This window comes from Kogia breviceps, chromosome 8 (genome assembly GCF_026419965.1).
Source record: "Kogia breviceps isolate mKogBre1 chromosome 8, mKogBre1 haplotype 1, whole genome shotgun sequence".
Lineage (NCBI taxonomy): Eukaryota > Metazoa > Chordata > Mammalia > Artiodactyla > Physeteridae > Kogia > Kogia breviceps.
In genome coordinates this window covers 58,266,954-58,283,178 of record NC_081317.1, presented here as the reverse complement: position 1 = coordinate 58,283,178, position 16,225 = coordinate 58,266,954, and the positions used below count along the sequence as shown (strand labels likewise).

Genomic DNA, 16,225 nt, shown 5'->3' with positions numbered 1-16,225 from the left:
GCTGCCCCTTTGCGAGATGGCGCCTGGAAGGGGAGCTACAAGCACTTCACCACAGCTGATATTAAAGGTCCTATTAGGAGGGCAAACTCCTGGGAACCACCCCAGACCTACTGAAGAAGAATGGCTTGTGGTAGGACCTAGGAACATGCATCTTAACAAGCCACCCACTCCCCTAACCAGGTTACCTATGCACCCTAAAGTGTGAGAACCACCGAGACAGGTCCTAAGTAAGGCCTCATACACCATGCTAAAGTGTTTGCATAATACCCCGAAAGCAACGAAACACTGTGGACAGATTTTAAGCAGCAAGGTGAGGATGGACTTGAACTTTAAACACAGCAGTCTGACATGGCTCATGATTTGGGGGCAGAGAAAGAACCCTAGAGCTCCCTCCAGGGCCCAGGAGTGCACACACACTGTCACCTCCTTTACCTTTTAACCTCGTAGACTAAGTAGCCTAAGTAGTCGAACACAAACATACCTCCTACAGTCTCCTATTAATATCTAGGTGCTTTACGATCTTATGGAAATGTCGTAAGAATGTTATGACATTCACCAATGTTAAAGAGGGGACCATCCTGCACAGCCACACATTTGGAAAAACTAGAGGTTACCACACATAGCATTTAGGTGTCAGGGGGCAAATGTCAGTTTCAAAATATTACGGACATGGCCAAGTCCCTTGCTGACTATTATAAACACTGTTCTGCTGAAACAGAAGGCCCTTTGAGCCCATGTTTATACTCTCTTTTGCAGTAAGTGGTTTCCCCTCTCCGCTCAGGGAGGGAGAGGTGTGAGGATTATAAACTTGCAGAATTGACCTAGCTGGAGTCCTGAGATTAGCCTTAGAGGTATCCGCATCATCCTAAAGGAATCCAAGGGAAAGAGGAGTCTTGCAGGACTCTGTATAGGCCGACCTTTTATACAAGGTCAGTTCCTTATGGGACTGAGAAATCAATGTCAAGTATCCGCATCATGCAGCCTTAATAATAATAGAACTAAGGGCCAACATATGCACCCCATATGCTAAGCACTTTATAGGGTGTTAATCCTCTCAATAACCCTCTGAGGACTTTCCTGGTGGTGCAGTGGTTAAAAATCCACCTGCCAATGCAAGGGACACGGGTTCAAGCCCTGGTCCAGGAAGATCCCTCATGCCGCAGAGCAACTAAGCCCGTGTGCCACAACTACCAAGCCTGAGCTCTAGAGCCCGTGAGCCACAACTACTGAGCCTATGTGCCACAACTACTGAAGCCCACACGCCTAGAGCCCATGCTCCGCAACAAGAGAAGCCGCGGCAATGAGAAGCCCACACACCGCAACGAAGAGTAGTTGCAGCTCTCCACAACTAGAGAAAGCCCGCGTGCAGCAACGAAGACCCAACGCAGCCAAAAGTAAGTAAATAAATAAATAAATAACTCTCTAAAGCAGGTTCTACAACATTATCCCCATTTGACTGATGAAGAAACTGAAGCTTAGAGAGATTAACTTATCCAAGGCTGTACATGGAAGAGCAGGGATTCAAACCTGTCTCACTCCAGAACTTCTGCCATAGCACTTCGTGGGGTGTGTCAAATAGATTTCTATGTTTTCTGAGTTTTTGATGCCTATAATAGGAGTATTAAGGAAACAAGCATATTTAATTCATAAAGCTTACGACACTTTATAAACAAACTCACATATAGCCCTAGAAATCACCTAGTACAGGGGTCAGCAAACTGTTTCCACAAAGACCCTATAAATATTTAGGCCACGTAGGCCATACAGTGTGTCCTAACTACTACCCCTGACATTGTGTGTAAACAGCAACAGGCAATGCCTAAACAAATGGGTATGTCTGTATTCCAATAAAACGTTATTTACAAGAACAGGCAGGAGGGAGGCGACACTGTCCTTGCAGCACAGTCTGCCACTCCCTGACCTAGTGGAAAGGGCCAAGACTGTAGAGTTAAAGCACTTGGCTTTTAACCCTCATTCCATGCCTAAGCGAGCTGGGTGGCCTTCGGCCAGTCACTGCCTGTGTCTAGGCTGTGTACTTCTGCATTAGTTTCTCCACTATAGCCTGCAAAAATAAGGTGAAACTACATTTGGACACACTAAAACAGATTCTCCATCAAACCCATAAATAATAAACCGTGGCAGCAATACCTTAAGGTAAAGCAGAAGGGAAGAGAGAACTAGCACGTTAAGGGTACTTCTATGTGCCAGGTGCTTTGTAAAACTGACTCGTGGGCTTCCCTGGTGGCGCGGTGGTTGAGAGTCCGCCTGCCGATGCAGGGGACACGGGTTCGTGCCCCGGTCCGGGAAGATCCCACATGCCGCGGAGCGGCTGGGCCCGTGAGCCATGGCCGCTGAGCCTGCGCGTCCAGAGCCTGTGCTCCGCGACGGGAGAGGCCACAACAGTGACTGGCCCCCGTACTGCAAAAAAAAAACAAACTCGTATTTCATCCTGTTTGCCAACCTTATGGGGTAGTTATCATTATTCCAGTTTTATAAATGAAAAGCCTCAGACAAGTTAAATAACGAGCCCCAGGTCACACAGCAAATGAAACGAGAAGCCTAGATTGGAATCCAAGCCAGGGGTAGCTATTCTTGAACAAGCACTCGGGCGATGATTTTGCACAGATGATAACATCTGAGTGCTTCCGGCAGAGGGTCCTGGAGCCAGGCCTCATTCCCCTCTCTTCCGGACTCTCCCACTCTGTCATCTGTGTTGCCCGCCTCCTCTCAAAAAGATCCTACCCCATTTGGTCTGAAAAAACGATGTGAGACTCTGAGGTTTGCTGCCTTTAGCTCTGAGTGGAAGGACTGTGATTCACGCATGGAAAATAGACCAGGAAGCCCAGAACTCTGGGGCAAAGCAGCCTAAAGAAGCCGGGCGAGAGAAAAGGAGGACAGATAACCTCAGAGAACCCCTGACTGGTCCTGCTGACCGCACCAGAGTCGTGGGTCCAGGGGTTCTGCGTCTGAGAATTTAGCTGAGGGTAGGAGTCCATGTGACAAAACACAGCCTGTGGAAGTACTCGATCGTGCCTGACTTGTCTGCCTCCTTAACTAGTGCATTGCAGGTTACAGTCATCAGTTTAAAACTAAGTACTTTGGAAAGGGGGCTGGGAAAGGAGAAAGTGAAACCAAGAAATGGGATAATCATTGCATCCTCTATCAAAAAAAAAAAAGAAAGAAAAAGAAACACATTTCCCAAATGTGGGAGGATACATATGTCAAGGAAGAAAATTGAAAAAAACAAACGAAAACAAAACACCCAAACTGCTTAGCTGAGCATTCAAGACCTACCAAAATCTGCTGGAACATCCACAGCACTGCCTTCCAGCCTCAAGCACAGAGCCCTCACAGACTCTGCACTTCAGCCTCCACCAAGCTCCACCCAGGCCCGGGCATGTCCCCCCGGCTGCTCTGTCTGCCTGAAGGAATGAAGACGTGATCTGCTCTCCACGGCTGCCTGCTAAAACTCTACCCTTCAAAGTCCAGATCCCATGTCACCTTCTAGATCACAAACGTCAAAGCCGAGAACTTCAGAAACAGATCATCAAGGTCAATTCCTTCCAGTTACGTAAGAGGAAACCAAGGCCCAAAGGGGTTAAGTCACACAGCTGGGCAGTAAAGACTTGGTCTGGAAACCACATTAGCTGATCTGACTCGGGGTCGGAGGGGCAGGGAGGCACACACCTCACCAGCACCTTCAGGGTGAGTGACGACCCCAGGAAAGCCCTCTCTTCCTCCTCCTCCTCCTAGAAGCCCCAGGCCTGCTTACAAGCTCGCCGAACTCTCCCCTCCATTCCAGGTGGGAGTGGTTTTGTGTGTCCATATTCCTGATCGCCTGCTCCAGAGGGATCAAAACCATGTCTTTCCCATCATGTTATCCCAGTACCTAGCTAGCGCTGCACAGAGCGGGCCTTCAGGGGACTGTAACAGTCATTCGACAAAACAAAAACACCAGAAAACAACTTCTCTCCCCACCTCCGGTCCTGTCTTCCTCCAATCAATCGGCCTCCATGCACTGCCAGAGGGACCCACCTACAGCACGGCTCTCACCACACCTCTGCTCAGCTGAAACCCTTAAATGCACACCATGCACATCATGATATCCACGATTCCGCATGAAAAACTTAGAAGAGCCCTTCCTGCCCTTGAGCCTCATTTCCTGCCACCCAGGGCACCACAAGCACTTCTTCACCTCCGAACCCTATGCCTGCTGTTCCCTCTCCCCGGGACACACTGCAAGAGTTCCCTTTGTCCCCAGCTCTCTTCTACACGCCTAACCCCTACTCATCCCTCAAGATCCACAACGTCTAAGAAACGGCCTCCTTGAGGAAACCATCCCTGATTACCCATTCCCTCCCCCCACTCCAGGTGAGATGCCCTCCTCTGTGCTGCCAAAGCACCTTGGCATCCCTCCTGTGTAGTTCTCAGTACCGAGAATTGCATCTATTTGTTTACACACCTGCCCCCCACCTCCCACTAGACCATCACTTAGGGCAGGAGCACCTGACATAAAACCCGATATATTAACTTAGACTGAATAATCTTCTCCTTCACTAGTTACAATCAGACCCAACAAATATACATAGTGCATCACTTCACTAAAATATAGGTCCACAGATCTCAGCAAAAAAAGCTCTTACTACACACCCAGTCTTTCAATAAAGAGCTCAAGATGCATAATGGCATTATGAACCGCCAGGAAGTCAACACGTCAAGAATCCCTTTAGAGAGGTGTGGTGACCTAGCAAGTATGGCCGACTGGCCAGAGTGGCTCTGAGTATGTGACTGGCTCCCACTAAGCACAGGGATGGAAGGGGAAAGTTCTGACACAGTGACCAAGGGGAGGTTTGACAAAGGGAGGCTCTCCCCAGGAAGCCTCTCAGCGCCCAGGCGAGTCCCCGGGCACTCCTCTCCTGGGAAGTGAGCACACAGTAACTTCAGGAGACCTGCCTGAGCTGGCCACCGGAGTACCTGAGACTGGGGGCCGGGGGACTGTCAACAGACAGCCAGACGGAAACCAGTAGCCTCTCAGAATTCACAGTATCCAGTTCACACGGTGCATAATTAGTAACAGCACCCGTGCGCAGGGAGCTAAGATAGGAAGGAAAGCAAACAGCTAACCCAAGGAAGAACTGATTCCTGTCGAAGAAGCACACCTGCACCACTGGACTTGAGGGGGAGGTGTAGGAGGTGTGGGGCAAAGGGGACGTGAGCAGAAAATGAGGGCAAGTTTCACTGAGAAAGTAGCATTCCCAGGACAGATGGGCTTTCAAATGATTCAAAATTCAACATTTCAGGAAAATTGCCTGTTTGTTAACCTGAGCTGGCATCCAGGCTGGCGACGGTAAGCTGATTCTATTTTTTTCCTCTCGCTCACCTGCAGGACCAATTTACAAACATCCTTTCCTAACCTTGCCCAGATTCATCCACTCATAAGCAAATGGCCGGGCTCTCTCAGTAAGGAAAGTCACAGTGAGCCAAGCAGGTGAGTCGATTCTGCATGAGGTCCTGCCCCACCTTCCACACCCACCGGAAGGCTGAATCCTACCCAGTTGTCTTCTTAGGTTAACAGCACCACCAGCCAGCCAAGAATCATCTCTTACCGGCTCCTCCCTTCCCCCCATTCCACTGCTTCTCCAACTGGGGAACAGGCCACCAGGCCAATTCCTCCTCCAAGTTCTCCCTGAGAAGTCCCTCCTTTCTGGCCTCCTCTCTCCAACCCCATGACTCCTGCTCCACTCCAGTCCTCATCACCTCCCATTCTGAACTGTCGCAGCAGCCTCTTGCCCTTCCTGCCACCACCTCCAGTCTGGCTGCACCAACTTCACCAGACTTAGCTTCCTAAAATAAATAATTGTATCACTCTTGCCTAGTTAAAAAGCCCTCTGGGTCCCCATTTTTAGAAGATCGCAGCCCTCAAAGGCACTCCTCCCCATATGCTGAGCACCCTGCTGACCCCAGGGTGTGCTCTCATCCCCCCCCCCCCATCTCAACTTCCACCCACGCCTCTGCCTGATCACACTTGCTCCACCTAGCACACCCTTCGAGATCCAGTTCAGGGAGCCGGATTCTTCCAGCTCCATTCTTCTTCCTCAAAATTGCTTTGCCTATTTGGGCTCTTTTGTGTTTCCATAGGAATTTTTAAAGTTTTTGTTTTTAGTTCTGTGAAACATGCCATTGGTAACTTGATAGGGATTGCATTGAATCTGTAGATGGCCTTGGGTAGTATGGTCATTTTAATAATATTTATTCTTCCAATCCAAGAACACAGTATGCATTTCCATCTGTTTGTGTACTCTTGGATTTCTTTCATCAGTGTCTTGCAGTTTTCAGAGTTACAGGTCTTTTGCCTTCTTAGGTAGGTTTATTCCTAGGTATTTTATTCTTTTTGATGCGTTGGTAAATGGGATTGTTTCCTTTATATACATACTACTATATATAAAATAGATGACCAACAAGGGCCTCCTGTATAGCACAGGGAGCTATACTCAATATCTTGCAATAACCTAAAATGGAAAAGAATCTAAAAAAGAAAAAAATAGAGAGAGAGATACAGATACATCTGAATCACTTTGCTATACACCTGAAACTAACACAACATTGTAAATCAACTATATTTCAATTAAAAAAAATTTTTTAAAGACCCAGTTCAAATATCACCTCTTCTTTAAAGTCTTTGCCAGCCACTAAACAAGGGCAACCAACCATTCCTGTTTGCACCTGTAGTCCTGGAATAATTACAGAAAGCAGCACACTGACTTCCCCAGGGCCCTGCTGTGGATGATAAATTATATGGCCCTCCTACCTAAAATCTACCCTGACCCAAAGACAGCGCTCGTTACTTGTGTAACTGTGTCTTTTGCTAGAGCGTGTGTTCCTCAAGAGCAATCAAGCCATCTTATCTCAGTATGGACTTCCAGCACCTGAAGACTGCCTGCACCTGGGGAGGTGCTCAATGAACACTGATAGAATGAAAGAATGAATCTGATCCGAAGAAAACTGTAGCAATCAGTTTGATCTAAACTTCATCTAAAATGCCAGCGGGGAAAATTTCTAAACCAGAATTAGATCGAAAAAATCCTGGGCCAAAAATTCAGGCCATGAAAGCATCTGTCACATAAACCATTTCTTTCCCTAATCCAGTGTTTCTCAACATTTTTTCAATATTGTCCCCCTGCCCCAGGAGCCTTTTTAGACATTTTTTTCCTAACCACATCCCCCATGACATGATAATAGCACGGAGATATATCTGTACTTTATACATAAAAAAGCAAGCATAAAGTTATTCTTCTTATATAATAATAATGGCAATAAAAATGTTAAGTCACGTTTTAAAATTTAAAGCTATTAACATTAAACTTCGTATTTGCTGAGTAACTTTTAATGTAATTTTAATGTAAAAAGGTGATGTATCAAGTTATACATAAAATTTGCCAATTTCTACATAATAATAGCAATGTAACCAAATTTTTCAGACTTTCAAAACTGCTATTTTTCCAGAAAAGGTAAAACAATTGAAAAAAAATCTTCTTAGAAGTTATTTTTCATGAACTTAACTCTTGTTTTATATGAGAAAATAATTTTTAACTTATCCAGCTGCTACATATTCAGATATCATCAATAGTTTCTCTTTTCAATACTTGGCATAGTTATTAGTGGGTTGAATAATTTTAATAGGATTAAAGAATAAAATATAAAGTACTTTTATTTAATTTTCAAATCCCAAGTCACACACAAAGCAGTGTGGGTCAAACATAAGCACTTAAAATCCACAAGGCAGCCAAAGCCAGCCCTAATGGACAAGGAAGTCACCAACAGATATGACTTCAGAATCAAGCTATTGATGGACAGAAAGTTCTCTAGTCATAGCCATCTATTTGCCATAGGTTTGTAGTAATGACCCTACATACATTCTGTATATCTTCCATGAACTCAATGTCAATGTTGCTTGTGTAATACCCAAGAAAAACCAATGAGAGAAATTTAAATGTTAAGAAGATTTTGCCCACCAAGCTTTGAAGGGCCACAAACCACTGGAACATCTGAGAAGTTTCTGCCTCCCTCCAGAACCAATTTTTGCTGCCCCTGAGGCTGCAAGCCCTAACCTCTGTGTTCCCACGTTTATCCTCCTAGCACCTAGAGAAAAAAACAAAAAACACCAGTTACCTAAGAAAACACCCCATTCCACAACTATCATAAGGGCCCCTCTACTACCATCATCTCCTTGGGTACTTTGACAGAAAAGGGATTCCCATACTATTAGCCTTTCTCCCAAACAAAGGAGCCCCCCACCTCTAAAAGTGTAGACTTTTGGAGCTGGAAGAACACTCAGGGCTCATGGAGCCCCTCCAACTTCAGAAGAGGAAACTTAAAAGAGCCCTAAGAGGTTGAGAGACTGGCTCAATCAAGGTCACTATATGGTTATAGACAGAGACCTTGTCAGCCTGGGTCACTGTTGTATCTCCAAGCTAGGACCAGGCTTGGCACATAACCAGTCAGATGTTTGCACACTTAATGAATGAATGGCTATTGGGCAAATTAGTGACAGAGCTGAGAGCCCAGTTCACCTAATTCCTAACCTACTACTTTTCCAACTACACCAATTTGTCCCTTTTTACTTTCCTAGAATATCAAATAGTGGCCTCAAAGACTATCAAATTTATATTAAGTATTTGAAAAGCTTCCCAGCTCTTTTAGTTTCACACATCCAGGAAGTTGAAGAGCAGGGTCTTGGGCACTTGTGGTAGAGTGCTTCAGCCCACTGAAAGTGAGGGACTTTCCACAAATAAGTCAAGGGTACCCGGTTGACAATGCATCACTTCTTACTTGCTTACCCTGCCTTGATCTCTTTATTCTAGAGTTCTTGTTCACGTGCCATATCTCCTTACCCAGACTGAGAACCGTAGAGAGCCAAAACTGCCTTCCGTTTCTAAGACACCTACTAAGTTTAAGCACGAAGCAAATGTTCAATAAATGTTTGCAAAATTTATTCCAATGGAAATGGTGCACCATGAGGGACAAAAGTGCATCTGGCATGAACAAAAAAATTCTGTTTGTACTTTGCTCATTTCCTAGGACCAGTAAAGTACCTAACATGTAACGGGAGCCTAACAGTTACTGAATTTTAAAAAACAAATGAAAGAAAGATATGGCAAAAACTGAGAAGTTATTAAGCATAGTCTTCATTCACTCAATAAATTCATTGAATTTATTCATTCAATAAATATGTATTACCAAGTATCTGTGTGCCAGGCTTTCTGCTGCTCTGAAACCTAATTTCCCCCACAGAGCTAGAGCTCTCCTCCCTAGCAAACACATGGCATTACGTTCACCTTGCAGGCTGTGGGCACAGCTAGGGTAGCCATGTCTCAATATGCCCCAGGCAGTCCCAGTTTACACCTATTGTCCAAGCGTTCTCTCCCAACAATGCCCTGGTCTAGAAAACTATATCACCCTAAGTGTAGCAAATCTTTTTCAACAAGAAGCCCAGGGATTCAAACATTTCACTCCACATTTACTAGCTACTCCCAGTCCCTTTATTTTGGCTGTGCCATGCAGCATGTGGGATCTTAGTTCCCCAACCAGGGATTGAACCCATGCCCCCTGCAGTGGAAGGGCAGAGTTCTAACCACTGGATTGCCAAGGAATTCCCTACTCCCAGTCTTGTTTCCTTATTTCTAATACAGGCATGACACATTAAACTAAATGGTTATAAATAGAAAAGTGGCTGGGGACAAGGCTGGGACATCAGATTGAGACTACACTGTAGAGAGCCTTGCATGCCAAGAACACGGATACATAATTTAATATATAGCAGGGAGCAATAAAATCCTTTAAGGGAGAAAGTGAATGTATAGTCAAAGCACCATGAAAGTGTTATGACGTTGATTACAGAAAAGATCTAAGACAGGAGGAATGAAAAAAGCTGGCTCCAGGTCGTACCAAAAAGACAGCCTAAAACTGTAAATAAAGAAAGGTTGTCACAGATGAAAACGGCAACAAATATGCTATTTCATCATTTGCCTTTATGTGTAATTTAAAAGTTTCAACAATAGATGCAGCTATGCAAGCTCTAGTTCATTGATCTGTGGTCCTGATACTCTCCTCGGAAGGCACAGGTTGTAAGGAAGCTTCTGGACAGTCCGGCTTGCCCTCCTGGCGGCCAGTCTCGTAAAGGAGCTGGAGTTCGGTTTTTGTTTTATTTTAAGGGCTACTACATTTCAAACATAGTATTCGTTGTCAAAAGAGTTTCCCAACACTGAAAGAGATGGACAGGAAGCTTAACCCGCCAACTACAGATCTTCCACTATTGCATCATTTGAAACTAAGCCTCCTCAGGCAGCGACTTGTAAAATTCAAGTCAGGTAAAATGGCAGAAGCTGCCGCTCTGGGTGCTGCTGCTGCGGCCGCCGCCGCTGGCCTCAACTTCAAACGCCGGAGAGCGCGTCTCTCCGGAGCTGCCAACTGCTCAAAGGAACAGTCGATAAATCAACAGGTCCTGCTCGCCCGCCCGAGGGTGCTCAGACCCGGGCGCGCCAGCCACAGGAGGAAGTGGCTAATTATTTAAAGACAGGCGAGACCACTGGAGGCCGGAGTCGGTTCTCCAAGCGCCTTCCCTCCGTCCACCACCCACAATGGGAACCTGCTGGGAAAAGGCCCGGGCCCCGTACACGGAGGGGAAAGCACCAATTCCTGGGCTGCTGCTCCAGGTCCCTAGTCCTCCAGCCCCTGGGCAGCCCTGCAATGCAGACACTCCGAGGGCTCCTTTTTCCTCCGGCTGTCGCCCTCCTCTCATCGATTTCTGCCACCGGAAACTTCCAGAGAAGGTGAGATTCCCAGGTCAAGAGACGATTCTACAAACTCTAAAGGGCCAATGTCGGGACTTCAGAGTCAGACCTCATAAAGCCTAGGCGTCCCTGGTGAGGCTCAGTACTGCTCTATACTGCGGGTCCTGCGCTCCCGCGCGTTCGCACCCATCCACCCGCTGGCCGGACGTGGTGTCCTCCGATCCGCAAGAGCCCACGGTGCCGGCGCCCGCAACTTCAGCAGCGCCTCCGCTCCGAGAGCCACAGAGACCCTCCTCGCTCTAGCGAGGACAGACCTCCCAAGGCCTGGTGTCCCCAGCCGCAAACCCTGTCCTTTCCTCCGGGGGGTAGACTGCAAGTCCCAGACAGGGAACCAAGGGGGCGGGACCTTGGCCGTCCCTGACGGACTCGCTCAACCCTGCCGAGCTCGCTCATTCCTCCCGGGCTCCAGGGGCAGTGCCCACACTCCCCACCGGCCAGTACCTCGTCCGCTTCCAACTCTGCTCCGTTGCCTACGAGCGCCATGTTCCTCCTCAGGCTGCCGCCGCCCAGAAACCAAACAGGGAGCTCAGAGCCAACTCAGTTTCTCGGCTCCGGGCTCAGCCCAGCGCCGGCAAGGGAGGAAGAGGATGACCCAGCGCTCCCGCCGGGTCCCGGGCGGGGCCAGCGCGCAGCTGAGCGTGTGCTTTCCCCGCCCCCGGCGCCCGCACACCAGACGAGCATCCATTTCCCAAGCCGGCGCCGGGTGGAGGGCCTCTACACAAGCTCCTCCCCCTGCAGGCCTCGCCCCGGCCTCTACGCGGCTCTGACTAGAGCAGCCAATCAGATTCCCCAATGCTTTTCCGCCTCCAGACGGCATCCACTTAGGATCCACATGGGCGGGGTCACTCCGTGGGCGGAGTTAGCTAATGGGCGGAGTCACTGGCGGACATCGCTGGTCTGGCCCACTCTCTGGGAAGGCACCTGAGAGTACCAGCTTCTAGTACTCTGTGAGGAGGCCTGGAGCCAACAGAGCGCTGGGTTAACGAGGCCAACCAAGGTCAAAGCCACCTATCCCTGATGCCCCTTTGAACCGTCCACCTGGTCCCTGGGCCAGTGCCAGTCCCCTTCCCTCGCCAGGTGCGCACTGTATCTCGCAGATGGTGAGGCCAGAGAGCAGCCTTGAGTCAATGTCACAAGTCACCCAAAGGTCTCTGTCATTCCACCTGTCCAGACACTAAGTCAGGGACATCATCTTCAGATACAGGAATGCTGTGTTTGCTTCTGTGTATGTTTGAAAAATAACAGAAAAACCACAGGACATATATTTATACAACTTAGAGTTCCTCTACCCCTCCTCCCAATATCCTGTCACGATGACCCATTTTGTAACCCCAAACATATGTGCATAATTCGTGCTTGAACTATAAGATCCATGAGGGTGGGGATGCTGTTTGTCTTCTTCAAAACTGTATCCCCAGCACCTAGAACAGTGCCTTACACGTAGTTGATGCTCAACAAATATTTGTTGGCTTCGTTTAGAAGTTGATTCCTGCATCTAACATGTAAGATAATTGAGCTATCCAACTGAAAAATTATAAACTACATTTTTTAGAGTATTTGGGGGGGGGGAGCTTTGTTTTACATACAATAAAATTCACCAAGTTGAAGTTTGTAATTTGATAACAGATGTTTACAAAACACCATTCCAATCATGAAAACACACCCAAAAAATTCCCTGTGCCTTTGCTGTCAGTTTCCCTCCCCCACTCCCTGGCCTCTGGCAACCACTGATCTGCTTTCTGTCACTCTCATTTTGCCTTTTCTAGAATTTCATATAAATTCAATCACAGAGCACGTGGTCTTTTGTGTCTGGCTCATGAAGGGCTATTTAATGGTCAACCAGTGACAGTTATAAAAATTGCTAACGTTTATTGAGTACTTATTATGTGCCAGGACTATGCTGAGCCCCTTGCATAAATTATCTCCTTTACCCTTCATAACCCCATGAAGTAGGTGCTGTTAATTTACAGATGAGTGAAATGAGGGTCAGAGAGTTTAAGTAACTTGTTTGAGGTCAGACAGCTATTAAGGAAGTAGGGATGCCAGAATCTGAACTTCAGCAATCTGACCTTAAGGCGTGGTGGTAACCATTGTTCTGCACTGCCTCCAGCCACCACCTTCCCTTTCTTTCTGCCTATTTGTTTCAGTAGATCAGCTGCCTGCACATGTCTATTACACATACTTTCAGTGAGTCACCTTAGCATCCTTGAAACTTGCTCTACAATTTTAATGAGTCACTATGTACCTTTATACTAGAAAAATAAAATGGCTTCTACCCCACAAACAACATGGAAAAAAATGGATTATATTACGGTGATGATTGCACAACTCTATGATTTACTACAAATCCTTGAAGTGTATAATTAAAATGGGTGTGTTTTATGGTCATGTACATTATATTTCAATAATGCCACTTTTAAAAACAGGTTAACACATTCTTTCAGCACTCTTAAAATCAGATATGTGGAGCTAGAAAGGACCTAGGGGTCATTTAATTCCAATACACCTGAAAGTTTCCATTCCTCCCCCAACCTCCTGTTTATGCTTAGCTTTCTGAGGCTGGATTTCCTGTCTGGGTCCAGATTCCACTCTGTATTGCTCATGCATGATTCCGTTTTTTAAAGTTCTAAAATTTAGTTGGCTCCTAAATTAATATCACATTATTTGACATTAAACCATCCTCTGGTGGCTTCTTCCTCTCTTGTATGCTTTATTATTGTCTTTCAAATTTCAACTCCTCAAATTTTGAAGAGGTACAAAAGAACTTGGCACTAATTAGTGGCATGATTATGTTATAGTGAGAATCAAGTTTAATTTTTCAGAAATCATTCTTATAGATAAAAGTTGGTAATTTTTTTAAAATCAGAGATCAAATCTGAAGCCCCGTATATACTTTAATAACAATTAACTTTATTTATTTATTTATTTTGGGCTGCATTGGGTCTTCGTTGCTGCACATGGTCTTTCTCTAGTTGCTGTGAGCAGGGGCTACTCTCCGTTGTGGTGCACAGGCTTCTCATTGCGGTGGCTTCTCTTGTTGCGGAGCACAGGCTCTAGGCACACAGGCTTCCGTAGTTGTGGCGTACAGGCTTAGTTGCTCCATGGCATGTGGGATCTTCCCAAACCAGGGCTCGAACCCTAGCCCCCTGCATTGGCAGGCAGGTTCTTAACCACTGGGCCACCAGGGATGTCCTGCCCTGTATACTTTCTTTTTTAACATCTTTATTGGAGTATAATTGTTTTACAATAGTGTATTAGTTTCTGCTTTTTTTTTTTCAATCCACAAGCATTTATTTACAATTCTGAAAACTTCCACATAATTACAAATGTGACAATAGTAGTAAATTACTATTTGGATAAAGAAAAGATACAAGTTAGCACAACATAGTTTACAAACTTACAATTAGGCACATTCATTTTGGGGCTAAGTCATAAAATATTCTTTTGCAATTTATGAAAAATATCCAATAGGCATGTAATGGCCAAAAAGTACAAATGATACATATATCTATAGACATGACAATGTACAAATTGTGACATAAATCTATTAGAAACTAGAAAATCTATGTTGGTCTTATAGTTCCAGCTTGCTAAAAGATATAGGCTTTGGGTGGGAACACAGAAAAATCCAGACCTAGCCATAACAGGGTTTCCAGAAAGTATGGGAACTAGCAAAGAGTAGGCTTCTGGATGGTAGTGGGTCCAACATGAGATAAAACAATGTCTTAATGGGTATGTAGTATGCTGGGATGGAAAATATAGGAGCAAGGGATATTTGGAGAATCAGACAGCTAAGTATTTGACACTAACAAAATCTACCAGTATCTGATAGGGCCTCACGTACCATGCAAGGGTTTGAGGGATTCCAGTATTTAATTAAATCAAAATGTGACAATGGGAAGAATTAAGGAGAGCCTCAGGGCTGGATGAACTGGGTATGTTACACCTAGACATGTCTCAGTTAACCTGATGGGTTCAAAATGCAGGAGGTGGGTATACGGGACAAGACAATACCCAAACTATAAGAATAAAGGTTTAGGTCAGGGTAGGGCCTGATGTTCCTAAGTGTTGAAATAGAGCTCTTTAGTTTCTTCCTCCTACATGTAAGATTCTTCTAGTGGTTAAGATGATGCTGAGCCTGCAAACTAAAGTTAAATGGCTGGAACTAGGGAGAGAAAATAAGTTACATAGGCTGAGAACCAGGAAAAGCCTAACTAAGAGTTTGCCTAAACAGAATTGAATGTTGGAAACTGAATATTTTAATATGTAAACATTTTACTGATACCAAAATTTGTCTTACCACACTTCCCCCAATCTCACACCACCCACCCTAACCTGCAGTAGCTATGGGTCCCTTGATTTCCATGTAAATATAGAGAAAAGAGACACTGATCTGGCTTGCAGGTATTTAGTAAGTTGTTAGCCTCACATCACATACTAGTATCATGTAAGTAGGCCATGTGAAGTAGGAAGCTTAGGGGAAAAACCTTGAAGAAAACGTCAAAGCTTAAGCCACATCTCTATACTACAACACCTTTCACAATTTCTTCTCAGATAAGCATCATTCCCAGCAGTGAAAAAACTCATATCTCATAATAGGAAAAACAGGCCTAAAAATTAACTGTGTGTCTTTGGAGGTCCCGTCTATGGGATATCTTCCTGGTACTAGAAAAGTCCCCATAAAGATCAATCTTTGCACTCCTGAAAGCTTGCCACCAAGGAAAATGACTAGATCCATAGATTTCCTCCCTCAAACCAGCTGGCCTCACATATAAATCATTAGCAACTCAGTCTTTACTCACATTATCACAGTCACAAGAGTGGTTAGGGAGAAAAGCACTAACCAGGGGAACTAAAACAGAGGCAATCCAGGTCAAGTTGGGCTGATGGCAGATATCTGCTCCTTACGCTTGGGTGCATAATGCAACTCACCACAATGCATTTTTCACAGACCCTTTTTAAAGTTTCTCCACAAAATCCAACAGGTCAAGTTCGTTCATGATGCTTCAAGATACACAATCGTCAAGAGAAAAACATGCAATATGTCTTACAATGTTGGAGTCCTTAAAAATATGACAAGGAAATAACCATGTAGACAAAACCAGAGCATTTTAAAAGATCTGTACTCTACAAACATACCAGTGAATGCTATAAATAAGGTAATATGACATAAAACAAAATGAAAAATATATGTAAGACTGTTCTCTTTAGTGTACAGAATTCATGGCAGTTGCTGCACTATCGAGCTACTTATATCTATAACTGTCTGTTCTGTTAATACAAAATGAGGCCAAAGTGTGTCAACTTGTTTCCCACAGAAACCAAAAAATCTACATGAATCTCTTTTCTCCTGTGCCCTTTCACCTTATCTGCTC

General features: G+C 45.4%; 1 protein-coding gene across 2 annotated transcripts in view; it reads right to left on the bottom strand.

Moving 5' to 3' along the window:
* The window catches only part of TTC39B (tetratricopeptide repeat domain 39B), a 134,858-nt gene extending 123,274 nt beyond the window's left edge, over nucleotides 1-11,584 (bottom strand). The window contains exon 1 of one of the 2 annotated variants that reach the window (XM_067041478.1): nucleotides 11,292-11,584. In XM_067041478.1, the coding sequence (XP_066897579.1) occupies nucleotides 11,292-11,333 (42 nt within the window). In that variant the 5' untranslated portion in view covers nucleotides 11,334-11,584. The remainder of the gene's footprint in view (nucleotides 1-11,291) is intronic. The other variant, XM_059072943.2, reaches the window with a different exon arrangement.
* Between the last annotated feature and the right edge of the window lie 4,641 nt (nucleotides 11,585-16,225).